The sequence below is a fragment of the Hypanus sabinus genome, chromosome 5 (genome assembly GCF_030144855.1).
Source record: "Hypanus sabinus isolate sHypSab1 chromosome 5, sHypSab1.hap1, whole genome shotgun sequence".
NCBI lineage: Eukaryota > Metazoa > Chordata > Chondrichthyes > Myliobatiformes > Dasyatidae > Hypanus > Hypanus sabinus.
In genome coordinates, this window is record NC_082710.1 from 94,848,016 (window position 1) to 94,869,181 (window position 21,166).

Here is a 21,166-nt window from a genome sequence, read left to right on the forward strand (position 1 = left end):
AGGGGATCTGCTATCCTGGATTGGGTGTTATGTAATGAAGCAGAGGTGATTAGGGAGCTTAAGGTAAAAGAGCCCTTAGGAGCCAGTGATCACAATATGATTCAGTTCAACTTGAAATTTGATAGGGAAAAAGTAAAGTTTAATGTAGCAGTATTTTAGTGCAGTAATGGAAATTACAGTGGTATGAGAGAGAAATTGTTCAAAATACATTGGAAGGAGATGCTGGTAGGAATGATAAAAGAGCAGCAATGGCATGAGTTTCTGGGGAAAAATGAGGAAGGTGCAGGACATATGTATTGCAAAAATGAAGAAGTACTCAAATCACAAAATAGTACAACCATGGCTGATAAGGGAAGTCAAAGCTAATGTAAAAACAAAAGAGAGGGCACAGAACAAAACAAAAATTAGTGAGAAGATAGAGGATTGAAAAACCTTTAAATATCTGCAGAAACTAACTAAACGAATCATTAGAAGGTAAATGATGAAATATGAAAGCAAACTAGCAAACAACATCAAAGTGGATAGTAAAAGCTTTTTCAAGTATGTAAAATATAAAAGGGATATAAAATAATAGTAATAGTATACAAGGAGATGGCAGATGAACTAAATGAGTTGTTTGCAACCATCTTCATTGTGGAAAACACTAGCAGTGTGCCAGATGTTGTAGTGTGTGAAGGAAGAGAATTGAGTGCAGACCCAAGGGTACATAAGTCACCTGGACCAGATGAACCTTAGGGTTCTGAAAGAGGTAGCCACAGAGATTGTGGAGGCATTAGCAATGATCTTTCAGAAATCGTTGGACACTAGAATGGTGCCAGAGGACTGAAAAACTGCAAATGTCACTCCACTCTTTAAGAAAGGAGGAAGGCAGCGAAGAAAACTACACTGGTTGAGAAGATGTTGGAGTCATTTGTTAAGGATGAGGTTATGGAATACTTGGTGACACAGAACAAGATAGGACAAAGCCAGCATGGTCTCCTCAAGGGAAACTCTTGCCAAATCCTGTTGGAATTCTTTGAGATTACAAGTCAGACAGATAAAAGGGATGCAGTGGATACTATATATTTGAACTTTCATAAGACCTTTGCCAAAGAGCCATAAATGACACTGCTTCCCAGGTTAGGAGCCTATGATGTTATAGGAAAGTTACTGGCATGGTTAGAACATTGGCTGATTGGTAGGGGGCAGTGAGTGGGAATAAAAGGATTCTTGTCTGGTTAGCTGCCAGTGACTAGTGGTGTTCTGCAGGGGTCAGTGTTGGGACCACTTCTTTTTATGCTGTATATCACTGATTTAGATGATAGAACAGATGGCTTCGTTGCCAAGTTTGCAGATGATATGAAGATTGGTGGAGGGGCAGGTAGTGTTGAGGAAACAGGTAGGCCGCAGAAGGACTTAGACATTAGGAGAATGGGCAAGAAAATGGCAAATGAAATACAATGTTGGAAAATGCATGGCCATGTACTTTGTTAGCAGAAATAAATGTGCAGACTATTTTCTAAACAGAGAGAAAATCCAAATATTTGAGATTCAAACTGAATTGGGAGACCTTGTGCAGAATACCCCAAAGGTTAACTTGCAGGTTGAGTCGCTGGTGAAGAAGGCAAATGCAATGTTAGCATCCATTTCAAGAGGTTTTTAATACAAGAGTAGGGCTATGATGCTAAGACTTTATAAGGCAGTGGTGAGGCCTCACCTTGAGAATCGTGAATAGTTTTGGGCTTCTCATTTATGAAAAGATGTGCTGGCATTGGAGAGGGTTCAGAGGAAGTTCACAATGATGATTCCAGCAATGAAAGTGTTAGCATACGAGGAACGTTTGATGGCTCTGGGTCTGCACTCACTGGTATTCATAAGGTTGAGGGGGGATCTCATTGAAACCTTTTGAATATTGAAAGGCCTAAACAGAGTAGATGTAGAAAAAATGTTTCCCATGGTGGGAGAGTCTAGGACAAGACAGCACAGCCTCAGGATAGAGGGGCATCTATTTAAAGTAGAGATGTGAAGAAATTTCTTTAATCTGAGGTGAATTTGTGGAACTTGTTACCACAGGCAGCTGTGGAGGCCAGGTTGTTGTACTTTGAGATTGATAGGTTCTTAATTGGACATGGCATCAAAGGTTATGGGGAGAAGGCTGAGGAATGGGGTTGAGGTGGGGAAAAAAGGATCAGCCATGAATCAGCCAAATGGCCTGATTCCACTCCTATGTCTTATGGTCTAACAAATTATTATTGTTTATTGATGAATGAATGAATTGAAGGGAGATAGTGCTTCAGTTATATAGGGCATTGGTGAGACTGCAGCCAGAGCTCCATCTGCATGTGGATGGAATCTGGGCCAGCAACTTTAAATTTCTCTGTTTATTATTTTGGAAGACCTGTCATGGATCCTGCACGTAAGCGCAATTACAAAGAAAGCACAGCAGCACTTCTACTTTCTGAGGAGTTTGTGAAGATTCGGCATGACATCTTAAACTCTGATAAACTTCCATAGATGTGTGGTGGAGAGTATATTGACTGGCTGTATCACAAACTGGTATGGAAACACCAATGCCCTTGAATGGAAAATCCCACAAAAGGTAACAGATACGGCCCAGTCAGGGGAGGTAAAGCTCTTCCCACCATTCAACACGTCTACATGAAACACTATTGCAGTAAAGCAACATTCATCATCAGGGACCCCCACCAACCTGGACGTGCTCATTTCTCACTGTTGCCATCAGGAAGAAGGTACAGCAGCCTCAGGACACACACCACCAGGTTCAGTAACAGTTATTACCCCTCAACCATCAGACTCCTGAACTAAAGGGGATATCTTCACTCAACTTCACTTGCCCCATCATTGAAATGTCCCCACAAACTTTGGACTCACTTTCAAGGACTCTTCAACTCATGTTCTTGATAGTTATTGCTTATTTTTTTATTATTATGATTTCTTTCTTTTTGTATGTGCACAGTTTATTGTATTTTGCACACTGGGTAAGCGCCCAAGTTGGTGCAGTCTCTCATTGATTCTGTTGAGATTATTATTCTATAATGGATTTATTGAGAATGCCACAAGAAAACAAATCTCAGTGTTGTATATGGTGACATTTATGTACTTTGATGATAAATTTACTTTGAAATGTATGTATAGACCTGGTTTCTTTACTTAAAGAAGAATGTAAATGTGTTGGAAACAGTTCAGAGTCTTCCTACCTAGAATGGCTGCTTTTCTTCAGAGGAAAGACTGAAGAGACCTGCTGGAGTTTATATGAATGAGAAATAACTGAGTGAAATACACAAGTTTCTAAAGAGACTTGACAAAGCGGAAGTGGAGAGCTTGTTTCACCTCATGGGATAATGGAGAATTAGGGGATCACTATTTAAAATATTGAAGAAATGAGAGGAACTCAGTTTTTTTCTTAGAGGATCACATATCTTTGGAATTCTCTCCTTTAAATGTTTCAAGTGAGAAAGGTTCTTAGTAAGCAGGAGGTGAAGTTTCTGCCAAATGTACAAATATAGGCGTATGGAGGACTATAGTCTGGGTGCAGGTCATCGAGACTAGGCAGCTTAGATGGTTCAGTACAGACTAGATGGGCCAAAGGGCCTTCTTCTGAACGGTACTTTTCCATGACTCTATGAATGGAGAATTGATGTTACAATAAGACCAGGTATGACTTGATCCTAAATGACCCCTGTGGAAACATGGGCTTACTCTAGTTGCCCTGCTTACTTTCAACATTTCAAAATATGCAGCTAGCTTGATTGGTTACTGTAAATTACTCTCATTGTAGATGAATTCTAAGAAGAACCACAGTAGTTGATGGTTGTTTGTGAGAGAGAATAAGCTGCAGTAATACAGAGAAATATTAATAAGGAATGGTTCCAATGGCATGTTCACACAGTGCTCTGTGTGTTGGCATGGAGTTGGTGGCGTGAATAGATTTCTTCTGTAATGTATGTACATAAAGTACCTAATGTGCAAGTTCTACCAGAGATGAAGAACACACCAATCTGAAATGCCTTCCTTTCCACGAAAATTATATTTTTTGCACTTTAGCCCTGACTGCTTGTGCTTGTTGTTCAGCTGTCAAAATACATTTTATTAACATTGATTCAATAAAATTCAAACTTAACATGTTCTTTTGATATAAGCTAGAGTGTGGAAACATATTATTGTATTGCAAAAAAAAAACTTCATCTTTGGCAATCCAATTCAAATATACCCATTCCCAAACTGTTTAGTGATCTATAACAAAATCTTCACATTTACAATAACACTTTAATGTCTTTATTTTGCCTTATCCAAACATTTTTCTGCCATTAGCTATTTTAGCTGAAACACCTCAGGTCTCTATAACTGATTTTTATTACGTTTTACACTGTAAAGATCGCCAAAGGGAGAAACAAATGGTCAAAGTAATTTCATCAGTATAAAGGAATCTGAAATGAATGACTGATTCAGAAATGCACCAGCAGGGGTTATGTAAATTGTTACTTGTTCAGTGTCTTGCTCAAATAATTTTACACTCTTTTAAAAATACATATTCTGGAACTACTCAGCAGGTCAGACGGCATCTGTGGAGAGTGAAAAAGAACTAATGTATCAGGTCAATGATCTTTCCTCAGAACCCAACAACAAAGGTCATCAACCTGAACAGTTAATCTACTTTTCTCACCAAAGGCTGTCTGATCTTTGGAGTATTTCCAGAAATGTCATTTTTATTTTTGGCTTCCAAATCTGCTGATTGGTTTTTAACTTTGTAATTAAGGTTACAGTGCAAAAGATCTGCTAAAAAAAAAAGAATCCTGGAAATCATCCAGTACTATTCCATAAATATTGCTCATTATTTTAACAAGTTGATTCGGTCATGCTTTTCAGACCAATTTATATAAAAGTGTGTTAATTTAGACAGCTGCATGTTGGTAATTTGTAGTCCAGAGCAGAGAGCATTACAGTTTCTTTCTCATTATCAGAGAGATGGACAATGCATGTTGATAAATATCACAATATTTTCAAACAGCCTTCGCAATGCAAGTACAAGGTGAAGACTGGTTAAATTGGCTTTCACATGTAAGTCAGTAAATCCAATGTAAATTTGTTCACAACATCATCCTTGTGTGGGATATCACATTATTTTCATACAGACTTGGCAATGTAAGTACCAAAATAAAGACTGTTTAAGTGGACTTTCATATGGACATCAGCAAATACAAAATAATTTTTTACTTCTTTGGAGTATGCAATACTGCTTTTGACATCTGAAATGTTGACATAGAGATTACAAGCATTTGATACAGCATATAAATGCTATTTTGTGGATAAAGAAAATTTATTCAATATATTATTTTGGCATCTTTTTCACATTCAGTTAACTCTTTATCATCAAAGGAAATAAGTGAACCATTTTGATAAGGTTAGCACAACGCTTTACAGTACCAGCAAACCAGGTTCAATTCTCATCGCTGTCTGTAAGGAGTGTGTACATTCTCCTTGTAACTGCGAGGGTTTCTTCCAGGTGCTCCAGTTTCCTCCCACAGTCCAAAGATATACGGGTTAATTGGTAATTGTAAGTTGTTGTGTGATTAGGTTAGGGTTAAATTGGGGCTCACAGGGCGGCACAGCTTGGACGGTCAGAAAGGCCTATTCCATGTTCAGTAAATAATTTAAAAAGTTTTAAAAAGTGCAGCATAAAACAAGATCTCATTAAAAGAAATAAACAAATGAAGTACAACATGCAAGAATGTTTCAATTCATAAAAAGACTTAACACCAAACAATGAAAGAATGTAAGTATGACCGATGTTATCATTTGCTAAACCACAATTTACATAACATCGAATTTGTTGCAATCAGTCACAACCTTAATTCTTACCTGAGTCATTGATGGTTAGCTGCAGAGTTAATTTACAATTGTTTAGATTCCGGCTATCCTCCAGGCAAGGGATAGGAATAGTACTTTTGATCGACAGAGGATGCTCCTTTTCATCTTCAGCTATGTGCAAAGATTCTGGCTCGAACTATGTGAAAGAGATCAATTTCAACAAGCAAACTTTGCAACTAGAGTATACAGTTAGTTTTAAAATATTAGCTCACTGGAGTACTAAGTTTGCATCTCAAACGACATCCCAGTTAATTACTTTCAATTAATTATTATATTAGGGTTATGATAAAAAAATTCAGTTTTAATCAAAGATCACTGTATCTTAACAATATCTTGTAATTATAAAGTCTGCCTTTTTTTAAAAAATGCCATACAGTAGTTTTTTATAGTTCTCAAAAGCCAAAAGGAGAATTTCTTCTTTGTCTGTGACTACGCATACCGGTAACTGATTACAGAGAATGTGGACAAATGGAATAAAAATCAAGTTTGCCTATGTATGATCTGCATTATTTTCCAGTATCAGGGTGGCCAACCCTTCGAACTTGGGTGCTGTTACAGAATAAATTATTGCTGAAAGCATACTAGGTCTTCTTTCTCACAATGCTTACAAATGAACACACCATTTTAAAACAACAACACACACAAAATGCTGGTAGAACACAGCAGGCTAGGCAGCATCTATAGGGAGAAGCGCTGTCGACGTTTCAGGCCGAGACACCAATTTTAAAGTGCTTTCAAATCCCTTCATGGCTTCTCTCCTCTGCTATCATCAATCCTTATATCTGACTGTGACTTCTATACCCTTGCAACCAGCTGTTAAGGTTTTGTGCTTGGATTTCCTCCACAGCCTCCTTCCTGAATTTTCCAATCTTTAGAATGTTTCTGAAAAACCATTTTTAATTGACCTTCTCATAGAAAATGTTGGAGGCACTAAGCAGGCCACGCAGTATCTATGAAGAGGAACGAAAAGTCAATGTTACGCACTCAAAATGCTGGAAGAACTCAGCAGGTCAAGCAGCATCTGTGGAAAAGAGTAAGGAGTCGACATTTCCGACCGAGACAGTTTTCTTTTTCAGCATCTACAGATTATCTCATGTTCAAGAGTCAACGTTTCTTGCTTCCGTGAACCTTTTGTACTTATTCCATCTTTTAGCCTTCTACCGCATTTATGGGCTGCAATATTGCTTTGATGGAATGCCTTGGAACACTAAGGTGGTGGTGAATCAGCATACAGGAGCAAGACAGGACACAGATTGAGGGGTGTTGTAACTACAACCTTTCATTTAGTGTCAATAAAACTAAAGAACTAATTTATACTTCAGGAAGTGGAAGGAGGATGAACAAGTGTCAGTATACATTGGTGGATTGGTGGAGGAGAGAGCTAGCTGCTTTAAATTCCTGGCCATTAACATGTTAGATGACCTATCCTGGGTCCAACAATAATAAGGAAGGCACGCCAGGATCCTTATTTTCTTAGAAGGTTAAAGACTTTTGGAATGTCACTGAACACTAACAAGCTTCTACTGATGTACTGTTGAAAGTATCCCAACTGGTTGCATCACAGCCTGGTTTCGCAATGTGAATAACAAAGAACATAGGAAGCTCAAGAGAGTAGAGGACTCGACCCTATACATCACCAGCACATCCCTGCTCACCATCAGAAATATATAGTATTCTGTGCAAAATTCTTGGGCACATATATATATGCAGTAGCTACGGTAGCCTGGGACTTTTGCACAGTACTATCTATATTTGTCAACGTGGAGTGGACAGCGAGTTTGTAAATCTGGCTGGAGCAAAGCATTTTGGGAATAGCGAGGGTTGAGCACTGCAGGAGGGGTGTGGGAAATGTGACAGGGAAGGAGTGCCAGGGGTAGGGGTGGGCGCAAGTGTAGACATACCTAGCTCTGAGACACCAGGCAAGGTCATTTGATTCCTAACAACTGGTTTATTGGTTATTACAGAATGTCTCTCTGGTGCTTCTCACTCCCTCCCCTCTCCCTTCCCCTTTTCCCAACCATTATTCCCCTCTCCCTGCCCCCTTCCCACTCTCAGAGACACATACCAGAATCAGGTTTATCATCACTTATGTATGTCATGAAATTTGTTTTGTTATGGTAACACTACAGTGCAATAGATAAAATTACTACAGTACTGTGCAGAAGTCTTCGGCACCTTAGCTAGATACATGTACCCAGGACTGCTGCATAATGCTGTACATGAAGTGCTGCCTCCAAAAAGTATCATTTATCATCAAGGATCTCCACCCTCTAGACTATGCCATCTTCTCAAGGGCATCATCAGGCAGGGTGTACAGATGCCTGAGGTTCCACAGCACAAGGTTCAAGTTCAGCTACTTCTCTTCAAGCCAGATAATCCTAATCACTACCTCAGTATAAAAACGCAAGGATCACACTGACCACATTGCATCTCAATGGATGTTTTTTTTTCATTTTAATACTATTTTTTTTGTATTTGACGTTTAATTTACACTTTTCATGTGAATGTATATTTGGCATTATGTGCCTGTGAAACTGTGCAAGTAAGCTTCAGTTGCACATCTGACAATCCACCCAATTTTAACTTTACATCAGAAGATGTGTTTTAATGCAACTATGATTTTTATTATTGACCTTGGCACTCTGCAAAAAAAAAAAAGCAGATTAGTAAATGGAAGTATTTTATCTCAATGGCTCTCCATCAGTAATTGAATGACTCCTGAAGAAGGGTCCCAGCCCAAAACATCTCCTTTCCATAGATATTGCTGGACCTAATGAGTTCCTCCAGCATTTTGGGTGTGCGTTGCTTTGAATATGATGGATCATATCACTAGTTGAGATAAAACATCTCCAACTAAGGTCCAGATCTAAAAATCACAGGATACTTCCTTGCAATCCACTTTAACTTGAAATTCAACAAACACTACCATAAAGTGCTACAAAGGCATTGAGATTTTGAACGGAAGAGAATATTTTCATTCACCTTAATTCCAGCAAAGAATGGTTCACTACTCTTGGACGAGCTGTGTATGTCTGGAAAGTCCTGCAAGAAAGCTGATACGCTGCAGTATACCTGTGAATCAGAATGCAAGCAATAGAAATCACCGATTTCCTGTGAACATTTTAAAGTGGTACTATTTTAGATGCTATCACGAGTCACATTTCCCATTCTGCAGAGAACAAGTCAGCCTGTATCTCATTGCATGGTAGCATAGGGGAGGCAGTGCAGCATAGTGATTAGCATAGCGCTATCACAGTGCCAATGGCCCTGGTTCAGTAAGGAGATTAACTCTAGCCTGGCTGCGAGAGGCAGCCAATTGGGTATGCGTCTAGCAATCCCATCTCATAAACCCAGCGCTAAAGAAACAGCAACGCACACTCCAAAGACCACATCCCGAGAGAGGAAAAAAAGACCTGCTTCACCTGGGGACAGCTTGAAAGTCTGGCCCAGGACTGTCGAATGACGAGCTGCTGTAGGCAGCCTCTGCCTCATTAGGGGTGATTGACTTAAGAAAGAAATTAATTAATAAGTATGTACATTCTCCCCATGACCGTGCTTCCCCAGTGTCCTGGTTTCCTCGCACATTCTAAAGACACATGGGTTCATAGGTTAACAAGTCACATGGGTGCAATGGAGCAGCATGAGGCTCATTGGGCCAGAAGGGCCTGTTAAGGGTGCTGTATCTCTAAATAAAATAACCTGCAACCATTTGGTATCTGCTGGGACTGCCAGATGGCGCAGTCATGCTCAAACTGGGCTATTATCCAAAGATATTTATTCACATTCTGTATGAGACATAGCTGCTACTGCTAAGCTTAGACACCCTGAGGACTGAAAAACCTTGTATGCAAAACATCTGGTACAGCCGATATTTCATTAAAACAACAACCTCATTATAGTATACTGGAAAGAGCATATTATATTGATGTTAATGCTTTGATCATGAAGCACAGGGAAACTATTCAATAGGTTTGACAGATTGTAGGGAAAATTAATCAGTCATAGTTCCGCAGCACTGATTCTCTAAGCCACACATCACTTGCATGTGACTATCTAATCTCTGCATTATAGTCTGTTTGAAGGACATCCTCCAAACTATTTGATTCAGCTTTCCAGCTTGATGAGAGAAAATTATAAATTAAACAAATTATGGTAGAGATATTTCATGAAAAGAAACCCTCTACCATAAACTGACGCACAGAGTATAGAACAGTAAAGCATATGAACAAGTCCATCATCACATGACGTCCATGATGTCGGTCTAAACTAATCCCACCTTGCATGGCCAAGCCAGTTTTCAATCCAATTAAGTCTCCATGTGCCTAAATCTAATGTAGATTTCTGAGCAGATGTAAAATCTGCAAGTGAAATAAACTGAAAATCAGCCAACAATATAATCCAAGCCACTTTCTACAAAAATATGTTAAGTATAACAGTTGCAAGTTGTCCTATTCCATAAATCAGAAGTGTATTGGATATGAATGCACATTACAAAGTGATCTCCTCTATGCTGGGTAAACCGCATACAGGTTTGTTGGACAGTTTGCAAAACATTTCATTCATTCCTACATGAGATCTCAAGCTTCCTGTATTTGTCACTTTAATTTTTCAACCTGTCTGTCTTTGACTATCTACATGGTTTCAATGAAGCACAAGGCACATTTGAGAAAGAACTCTTCATGTGATCTTCTAACTGGCTTCTGTGAATGAAAAGAAACAAAATGACAGATGTTGGAAATCCCGGTCAAAAGAAATGTCTTGTTCTTCAGGTTTACACTGACCTTTAGTGAAACAGTACTGGAGCCACTAACAAGCAAGGACAGAACAGAATAACCTTACTGTTGATACCTTATCCCAAAGTCTTTCAAAGATACCTGAACAAGATTCAAGAATGAGTAAAACTGAAAATGCTAGGGATACTCTGTGAAAAAGGAAACATAGGTTGATAACCCTTTGGAAGAAATGTTTACAATTTCCTTCTCTACAGATGCGTTGGCAACAACTTCTATCTTTATTTCAAATTTCCAACATCAGCAGTTTTCAGCCTTTTGATTAAAAATGAGTTTGATCACAAATGAATTCTGGACATAGTTGATATAGAAATCATTACCGTGTCCCCCAGCCTTAAAGAAGTACCATCCATCTCCACAAATGAGAACATCTGCCGGGTTGTGTCTCTCTTTAGCTCTTCCTTCATGTGAAGTGAGGAAATCCGGGACCATACCACCACATATCCCACACTGCCATTTATCGCTGGGCTAACATAAGCGCACTTGAGATGGATACTGGGGCCTACTAACTCAGGTGTAATCAGTGGCTTAGTAGGCAAATTAGGAAGCCTGGCTGGAAAAGAAAGACATAAACATTCTTATTTCAGATGTGGTCACAAATTCCACAATTCATACATACTTGCTCAGTTGCGTATTTAACATTTCAATAATATTTGAGTATTCTTGTATATATACTGGTTCATTAAGCATTCCTGTTCATTTAGATAATTAATTGTGAGCTACATATATAAATACTTCAATTGCACATATCATCACACAACCATGAGATACACTTGCTCCTCACAAAGTTAAGACAAAGTTAAACTTGCATTTTTGGACTCCATGTCATCCTTTGAATTAAGTTAATGTTTTGAAGTTACAGAACATAGCACTTGTGGCAAAGCAGTTTTTAAAACAAACCCGAGATGACTACCAACCTTTTAAAGCAAAGCAAAACATTTGAACTAAAAAAACAGCAAGAAGAATGACAAGTAAAAGAAAAGAAAACAGCCGAACACATGCAGAGACGGTCTTCAGAAAGGAAGACATAATCGAGCTTTAGCCAAAAATGGAAGTCGTCACGGGTTCATAAAGAGAATGCTGGATGATAATAATCATTAAAAAAAACAGAAATGGCTGTCGACATCAGAAAGATTAATACCTACCGTTCAATTACAGTATGTATATATACGTACATTGAATAGGTTAAAAATAATGTAAAAACAGAAATAATATATGTATTACAAAAAAGTGAGGTAGTGCTCATGAGTTCAATATCCATTTAGGAATCAGATGGCAGAGGGAAAGAAGCTGTTCCTGAATAACTGAGTGTGTGCCTTCAGGCTTCTGTATCTCCTTCCTGACGGTGACAAAGAGAAGAGGGCATTCCCTGGGTGATGGGGGTCATCATTGTATCATTGAGTTGCAGGCAAGAATGAGAGTGAGCATGAACAAAATTTTATCGTATGAACAGAAACCAGTCCGGCCAAGCAAATTGTGTTACATTTGTGGCTCACATACAGCAAGTAAATGCAGGTTTAAAGGTACAACTTGCATAAAATGCAACAAAGTAGGACACATACAAAGAGCATGTTGGGCAGACAAAAATAAATGGGCAGCAGAGAGAAGAGAAAAAGATAAAAACTCAAGTTGCATTTTCAAAAAGCATTTTGTTGTTGAAAACTCTGATAATGATGAGAGTGACAAACAATTGTGTAGCTTTGAGATGTACAATATGAAAATTAACAATAGACAAGCAATGTGGCTTACACCAGAAGTGAATGACAAATTAATTAAAATGGAATTAGACACTGGTTCAGCTGTTTCAGTCATTCCACAAAGTGAGTTTGAACGGCATTTCAAAAATACTAGATATGCAACTAAGGACTTATACTGGAAAATAAGATAACTCCTGCGGGAATGACATCCATATCCGTGAAATACGACAACCAACAAGCCATACTGAGCTTGTATGTGATAAAAACAGGAGGACCAGCATTGTGGGAACATGATTGGCTGAAACAACTAACTACAACTTGATTGGAGATCCATCCACAATCCATCCCCTGCAATTAAGCCAACTGAAAGCAAATTAAGAAACGTACTGAGTGATGCCACAACTGTCTCCATGCTGAACACCATGAACGGTTGTCCAATAAGGACAAACAGGTATAGGTGCGAGCCTTTCTACCTCTGGTACCAAAGTATTTTGAACCAACAAAGGACCATGCTGCTTAGAGTAATACTGAAAGCAGTGCTCTGACTACAACCGTTTTTGTAGGCGACCCATCTCAGAAAGCTTCTGATATGTTAATCAGACAGTTACTTGTGAAATGTGGCTGAGTTTTAAGCTAGAAGAGAGTTCACAGAGCCTCAGGAAAGTTGTAGTATCTGCCTGATGTAAGTATAAAGAGCCAGAATTTACAGTGCGTTAAGATAATTGCATGAACTTTAAGTTGGAGACAAAAAGCTGCTTGTAAAAGTAGATGCAAAAACCAAAGCCCAGCTGCATGATTGGAAGGCCAAAGAGAAAGGAGTCAATGGAGATATGAAAACAGATGATTCATCAGATGATGTTGAGAATGAGGAAGCCAGGAGGAGAGATCAGATCGTAAAGGGAGCAATAGAAGGATTATTGCGACATCCCAAGATCAAGATGCACAAACTAGAAAAAAAGAGGGAAGAGATGGAGAGAAAGAATGTGAATAAAAAAGAGAATGGTGTGAAAGAGAAGGAATATGAGAAAGAGAAAGAACAGGATTAAAGTAAATCGAACTTGAATGGATCAAGGACAATGGAAGTAGACAAATCAAATGCCTTTGTTCTTGCAGTGTGCTTGAAGGGATGGAGGCTGCCATTTTGTGAAGCTGCTCTTTAATCTCCATTTGTGAACTCTTGGATGAACTGATTCTTGCTCTAACTTAATCAGAGCAATTGAACATGGAGACAAGGAGTTTTCTGCTATTGACTTGCTAAATCCGAGATCGTTCTCAGAATAACCTGCTTATTGTGTACAACTGCAGGTTTGCAGAAATAATTTTGTCATCTCAGCTCAGTGTTTGGGCGATGTGGTTTGACTGGTTTGAGTCAGGGTCTAACAGAACAAATGAAGTCACCAAGGCACGAAGTTGTGTAGCCCTTGGCTACGTCTAATGGGAATCTGACAGAGCTCAGCCGGATTACTTTGAGCCAACAGGACTGAAGCACCACTTTTGAACTGATAAGAAGTGTTTAAAAGTAAGAATCAAAGGGAAAGGGGCAAGAGCTCCTGAGACTAGCGATAACAAAGAAGCTCCCCCATGACAGAGGCTGGGAGAAGGAGGATCCATTGCCCATATAGGAGATCCTCTATGTCAGTGTTATAAATTATAGAGGTGCTCTGAGTGAATATTGGTTCAGGGAGAACAGTAGAATTCATGTTTTAAGCTGTTGGCCTGGGGTCAACATACTTACATTGATGTTTATACACAGAATAAAAAGTGAGCTTTGATTAATTAAGAGAACTTAGAACTCTACAGCACATTACAGGCCCTTCAGCCCATAATGTTGTGCTGACCATGAAACTACTCTAGAAACCGCCTAGAATTACCCTACCACTTGGCCCCTATTTTTCTAAGCCCCATGTACCTATCTTAGAGTCTCTTGCTCTGTGTTGCATAGTGAATAGACTAACCTAGATCTATTGATGAATAGTTAACAATCTGGAACAGCTTTTGCTAATATACAAGCCAAAACTGCTGTAAAAATATGGCTGTTCTATCCTTTCCGCTTAAGACTGGACCTTTTCTAAATTTTGGAAACTTGAGAACAACTTCTCTGACAGTGTTTTAAGTAAAGAAATCATTGATAATGACCGTGCCTTTCCCACAAATTCACAAGCACCATGTCAGGAGTTTATACGACACATATCCTAAAGGATGCAGTAAGACAGAATATGCAGTTGATGAATGAAAGAGCAGTAACACATTGCTTCAAAAGCAAAGGGAAAAGCTCGTGTGGCAGAAGGAAAGGTCACACCAATGAGGCTTTTGATTATACGGTTTAAGGAAGATTGAGCTGTACACACCATGAAATCACTGGCATAGGGGGAAAGCCACCATGTGAATTTGTTTTTATTGCCTTGAGGAATCGAACATCAATTTGGGAAAGACTTTACACAGTGTTAGGAGCAATTACATCCAGCACGGAACAGTGGACAATTCCACACATGAACCAGCAGACCAACAATGACATTGTCTGGAGGCTGACTGATTGCATTGCAGGAAAGAAACAAAGTAAATGTGCTGGCACGCATGAGCCTGGATCATTGATTTTGGTTTTTAAAATGTTACTTACTCTAGAAATTATAAATACTTTTTTTTTGGCCATTAAAGCCTTCCTTACACCTTTTGTTGATGATCTGGTCATAGTGGAGTGGTGCAAGATAATGAAAGAAAATATGCCAGGCATCACCAAAATGCCCTAATCATGATCAGCACCAAGAAAAGAGATTACAATATACTCTGCCACCTCGATGAAGGACTAAGTGTACTACAACCAAATTGACGACACAAAGAGGGGCAGATTAATAAACTGCAAGGCAACAAAGAGCCTGGAAAGGAGTACTGATAGCCTAAGGAGTATACTGAGGAGAAAATGTCAGGTTATCCATTTTGAAAAAAAAACTAAAAAAAGGAATAATTATTTAAATAAACCAAGTTTACTCAAACTATTGTGAAACAAAGAATCTGGGAGTCCTGTTGATGAAACTGAGGGTTGGAATGCTTGTACCACAAGTAATTAGAAAGGCTAATGGAATGCTGGCCTTTACTGCTAGGGTAATGATGCATAAAAGGGAAGATTTGCAGTGACTTTACTGTCCACATATACAGAACACTCTCATGCTGCACAATCATTGTGCATTAGTTAATTCAGTTGCAGTAGTTAAAATAATATTGCTTGTCATGTTGGATATCCCTTTTAGAGCTGCCTGGTGAGTTCCCATATGCTGTGTTTCATCATAACCATAATGAGAACTCATACACACCCACAGAGAACATCTGGTGACCGACTATGTCAGTATCAGCATGAAGTTTCACAGGGCGCCCAACAGCTGGCAACTGAAGTCATTGGCAATTTATGCGATTTTCATAAGCAACAATCGGGCAACCCATAACATTGCTTTAATGTCCCAGAAACCGTGTAAAGTAAGTTCCTTCGCAATCACTGGGTTAAAATCATGACTCTCCTTCTCGAACTGCATTGTGAGTATACCCTCATCTCAGGGACAACAGCTCACCACCATCTTTGAAAGGTCAAATGGGGATGGTCAATTAAATGATGGCTCAGCCTGTGAAGACCATATCCCTTGAATGAGTTAAATAAAAATACTACCTGAGGCCTATTTGTTTGTTAATCATTCTGCAGATAAAAAATACTACTTTCAGTTCTATGCAAGAACATTATATCCAGCCTTCTGTGTGTTCTATATATTGCTCATACCTCAGAGGCAAATAGCATGTCTTATTTTGACATGTTTACTATAGCCGACAATAAATACTAAGGCAGCTTTTAATTTTATTAGTAGCACAAAGAAGCTATAAAATTATCGGACTGAGACTGTTTTCTCTACAGCATGTGTCATAGTCATCTTTGCTGTCTGACACTGATGAGAATTGTGCAGTTACCATATCAAAGACTCTGGATGCCCAAGAGAATGAGAAGGGATCAATTTATTAAGGATTACCTGGGATATTAGTCATGGTTGTTGTCAAGTCCTTTTTTGGCTGTGTGGCAGAAGCAGAAGTCTGATTGAAAGGATTTCAACAAAAAAAAAAATCAGGAAAGATAGGCATGAATTTGAGGGCAGCAGCATGTTCCAGAACTTAGCCTTTGACTATTTATCAGACCCTCTGAGTGAACATTTGGCCAGACTCTCTGACGTTATCATGTGTGAACCAGACACTCTTCAAAGCAGCAGGCAGTTCCTAATTTGTTTCATGTCCCGTTGCTTTGTGTTTGTTGCTGATTAAGCAATCCATTGATTCAAAGATTTGCACCCTTGTTTTCAATTCCCTTCCTGGCCTTGTCACTCCTCCAACCCTACAACTTCATGACCTTGTTGGCCATGGTGGAATGGAAATATAGAAGAAACGCTGAAGTCAAAAAGGTTAAGGACAGTGGAAGCAGACAGATCTATTGTCTTTGTTCTTGGCATGTGCTTGGAGATGGCAGTTGCCATTTTGTGGAATGTGCTTATGTTCTCGATTCTGTGAGCTGAAGTTGCTTGGCATCACCAGTACCAGCCTATCCGCCTTCAAGGACATATGTACAGAAAGGTGCCAGAATAAGTCCAGCAAAATCATGAAAGATCCCATTCACCCTGCTCATGGACTGTTTGACCCACTTCCATCAGGGAGGAAGCTACATAGCATCCATTTCAGGACCAGCAGAAACAGATACTTTCCCTAAGCAGAAAGGCTGAGCAACACCTCCACTCTACCACTGCTACTTTATCATTTCCCGTCAAAGCCACCTTATTCCTGTGCCTAGCACTGCCTTATAGACATATAACCAATCTAATTTTAGTATGTCTTAAGTATTTATATTCATATATTATGTTTTTTTTTGTACTGCAGAGTATCAATTATGTTCTCCTTTATACTTGTGCAAATGAAATGACAATAAACAATCTTGAATCCTGAAGTTTTACTGTTTTCAAATTTAATCAACAAGTGAAATCAGCATTAACGTGGCCTCTAATGAGAACAATAGTTGTGTGTTTGCAGGGTGTAAGTTCACTCACAGTAAATGCTGCAAATTCTAAACAGGCCAGGCAGCATCTGTAGAGAAAGAAATGGACTGGGGTCTCAAATTGATGAGCTTTCATCAGAATAAAGCAAAGACAGAAATTCAGTTGCAGAGGGGGGATGGGTTTGTAGGGTGAAGGGAACAAGGGGGATATTTGCAATGAGCTGGGGCTGAAGAGAGACAAAAAAAATGACAAAATTAGTGGCAGAGCCAGTGAGGGAGGGTTGTGAAGGTTCTTTGAAGACAGTCTTCCATCTTCTAAATTCCCAATCCTCCATCTGGCCCCTTGCCTTCACTAGCATTATTCATTGTCAACTGCTATGTAAAATGGACAGTCTCAATTTTTCCACTCCACTTACTCGTTCCAAATATTTCCTGTCTGAACATGTAAAACTCCATTGTCAAATCAGTCCCAACATTGTCAGCATCCCTGTTGCTAAGTATGGTGTTGTTACTATTTAGCAAATTGAATACAAAGCCTTACAAAGGCTGATTATCATCTCTCTGACATCATCTCATACTTCCATCTAGACCATGATACCGCCACTGTCAGACTGTCATCAATTTTCTGGAAATCTTCCCTGCACAGGCCCCAGCTGTGCATTCCCCAAACCTGCACTGCCTACTTCTAGCAACTCCTTAAATAATACGAACTGTCCTGAAAAATTCAAGGAAAATTACCTGTTCAATGTTGACACCCTTTAATTTTAGAACAAGTGTATGCTGTTAAGCATAGGGAATAGAACGAATATGTACATAAAAGCCCTGAATTGTCTGTAACCATCCAATTATGACCCAACCTTATGCTTAACAAGGCAAAACAGCAGTGATCAGTGTCGATTACATGTATATTCACTATTAGTAATGATGTAAGGAGGTTCGCAAGAGAATAAGTATGAGGAAAAATCTTACAAGTGACCATGCATCCTTAATAGGTAAATGAGTCTAATTTATGCTGAATTTGTAGAGTGTTAAAAATATCACTCTTGAGAAAGCTGGAAGACTACTTATTCAACTCAGAAACAAATTCAACTATTTCTTCCATTTAATTTTGATTCCCCTTGTCATAAGATGATTCACTTAATGATAATCTGGAGCTTAGAAAAACAGGGTTATGGGTAAGCCTAGTAATTTCTAAGGTAGGGACTTTGTGGGCCAAAGAGACTGTATTGTGCTGTAGGGTTTATATGTTTCTGTAATATTTGTTGACATGGACTTTTTTTTAAAAAACAAAGTGATTGCACAAGTTGCAAGCAATAATAGCCTGATAAGGTCTGAACTTTATAGAAACCTTGAAAAATTTAAGATTCATTATTGTTTAATGTCATTTCCTGTACACAAGTCATGGACAATGAAATATTTGTTCTCCAGATCCTATGCATCACCACAAGATAAAGAAAACAATAAAAAAAACACAATATAATGAATCATCTTATTGGCTTCCAGGTGGTTACAGGTATCAATTTAAACTGTCATTTTGATGACAAATTCTGCCATCTTCATTAGGAATGATGCACACTGGTCCTGACTTGGATGCTACGTAGCCTCAACCTTGAGGGGAATAGGACAAACAGTCCACAAGTAAGGTAACTTTTCATCTGTTTTTCCAGTCCTGATGAAGGGCCTCGACCCGAAATGTCAACTGTTTACTCTTTTTCATTGATGCTGCCTGGCCTGCTGAATTCCTTCAACATTTTGTGTGTGTTGCAAGAGTCATATTCTTCATGATGTTACAGGCCCTTTTCCAGCACCTTTCTGTGTATATATCCTTGATGGCAGGTAGGCTAGTGCCAGTAATGCTGGGCAGTTTTGATTACCCATTGTAAAGCTGTTCTGTCTAGGTTAATTAATCAGCTCTTGTAATCTATCTGGCTTATTTAATATTCTGAAGGATTTGTTAATGAACAGCAATTCTAAATGTTTGTCTTAAAATGTTAAAGCTTAATTTTATTTATGACACATGGATGTTACTAACAATAGCAGCACTATTGCTTATTTTAAAATTCCTTGGCTAATATAGCAGTGACAAATTCTAAAACTTCAGCAGTACAATGTGAAGGTTGCCCCACTGTCCAATTATGAAGGAAGTTCCTGTTTCTGCACCTATTGTAGTAAAAACTGACTATCTCCAAGTCCAAATATAAGTGAAGATAACTTTTAAGAATATGCTGAAGTTGTGTATTTAATATTTCAGTAATATTTGAGTAATATTCTAAATATATTATTTGATTAAGCATTCTTTGTTGCTTACATAATTCATTATGGCATATATATAAAACTGTGTGAATAGCATACGTCATGAGGCCACGTGCACATCTCACTAAAGTAAAAATAAAACTAAGCACAAGCATTGCAGACTTCCCATGTTCTAGAGACATTTCAATTTAAAAAAAGGCACAGTGAGAAATCATTGAGGATAAAACAGCGCAGCACGTGTTTCTTCGAGAAGGGACAGAGATGTTCAAGATTTTAAACAAGCAGAAAATGAACAAGCTTACAGGTCCATAATCAGTGAGTTAATAAATCTACATCCTAACAGGGAATAATAATAATCCTAAATTTAAAAAAGTAGAAATAGCTCGCTACATTGGAAAGATAGATGCACTCAATCGCACAAGAGATAACTGGTTATTTTTTACTGAGCGAATTAAGCAGCATTTTAGAATAGATCAAATAGCCAATGAAAAGCCAGTGCCAATTTTGCTGAGTGCAGTGTGGAAAGGCAATACATTTGGCTTAGAAGTTTAGCAGCTCCAGCTAAACCAGCTGAAATCAACTTTGCTGATATCATTATAGTAATGCAGGAATATTTAGAACCAGTAACGTTCTTGATTGCAGAACGCTGTTAGTTTCATAAGCAGAATCAAGAGGAAGTGGAATCCATTTCAGCATACATGGCTGAATTGAACAGATTGCCTAAGCATTGCCAGTTCAGTGATGGGTTTAATGATCCACTAACAGATTGTTTAGTTTGTGGAATCTTACGAGAATGCATTCAAAAACAACTCCTAACTGAAGAATATCTCACATTTAAAAGAACAGTGGAAATGGCCATATCAGTGGAAACAGTGGCTAGACATACAAGTGAGTTGCAGTGTTAGAGCGACTTCTGGGTTCAGCACATTTAGCAGTAAACTTCCGCTGTCAGTGTTCAGATCTGAATTGTGGATTTGGTTTCAGTGCAGCTCTGAACAATAGATTTACATACCAGGCAGACCAGGAAACAGGCACTTTGCAGATGGTCAGCATAAGCATGAGTCCGATTAACATTCCATTACATGGATGCAACAGTGATTAACACTTCTTTTGGGTGTGATGGTGGGAAGATTGTAAATATGGATTTGTTTGACATCCTGAATTTTCATAGATCTTTAGCATATAAAATGTCTAGTGCTGGGCATAGGCAGATCTTTCAACCCAAAGTACCTTCATGTGATGCCTGATGTATCTTGTTTGTCAAATAAAAAAGTTGCTTCATATCTACCAGTACTTTTCTACAGTGATTTCATTCATGCCACAACAGTTGTCGGGAAAGAAATTAGGCATGAACAAAATTGAAATGTCTGAACAAAACCTGGCCTGGCCTTCCTTTGCCTGGGGCATGGGCCAATGCAGGTCTGAAGTTGAAACTTGCAGAAAATGCAATGAAATAGGGCACAAACAAAGAGCATGCTGAACCGAGAAAAACAGACAACACAGGGTAGAGAAAAAGACAAGGCAAGTTATAGTTTTAAAAAGAG

At 38.7% G+C, this 21,166-nt stretch overlaps 1 protein-coding gene across 7 annotated transcripts in view; it reads right to left on the reverse strand.

The window, feature by feature from the left end:
• Window positions 1-21,166, reverse strand: part of LOC132394289 (von Willebrand factor D and EGF domain-containing protein-like) — a 311,753-nt gene that overhangs the window by 230,715 nt on the left and 59,872 nt on the right. For 6 of the 7 annotated variants that reach the window (XM_059970250.1, XM_059970245.1, XM_059970246.1 and 3 more), the window contains 3 exons: window positions 10,979-11,211; window positions 8,851-8,940; window positions 5,860-6,004 (listed from right to left, as the gene is read on the reverse strand). In XM_059970250.1, coding sequence (XP_059826233.1) covers window positions 5,860-6,004; window positions 8,851-8,940; window positions 10,979-11,211 — 468 coding nt within the window. The remainder of the gene's footprint in view (window positions 1-5,859; window positions 6,005-8,850; window positions 8,941-10,978; window positions 11,212-21,166) is intronic. The other variant, XM_059970251.1, reaches the window with a different exon arrangement.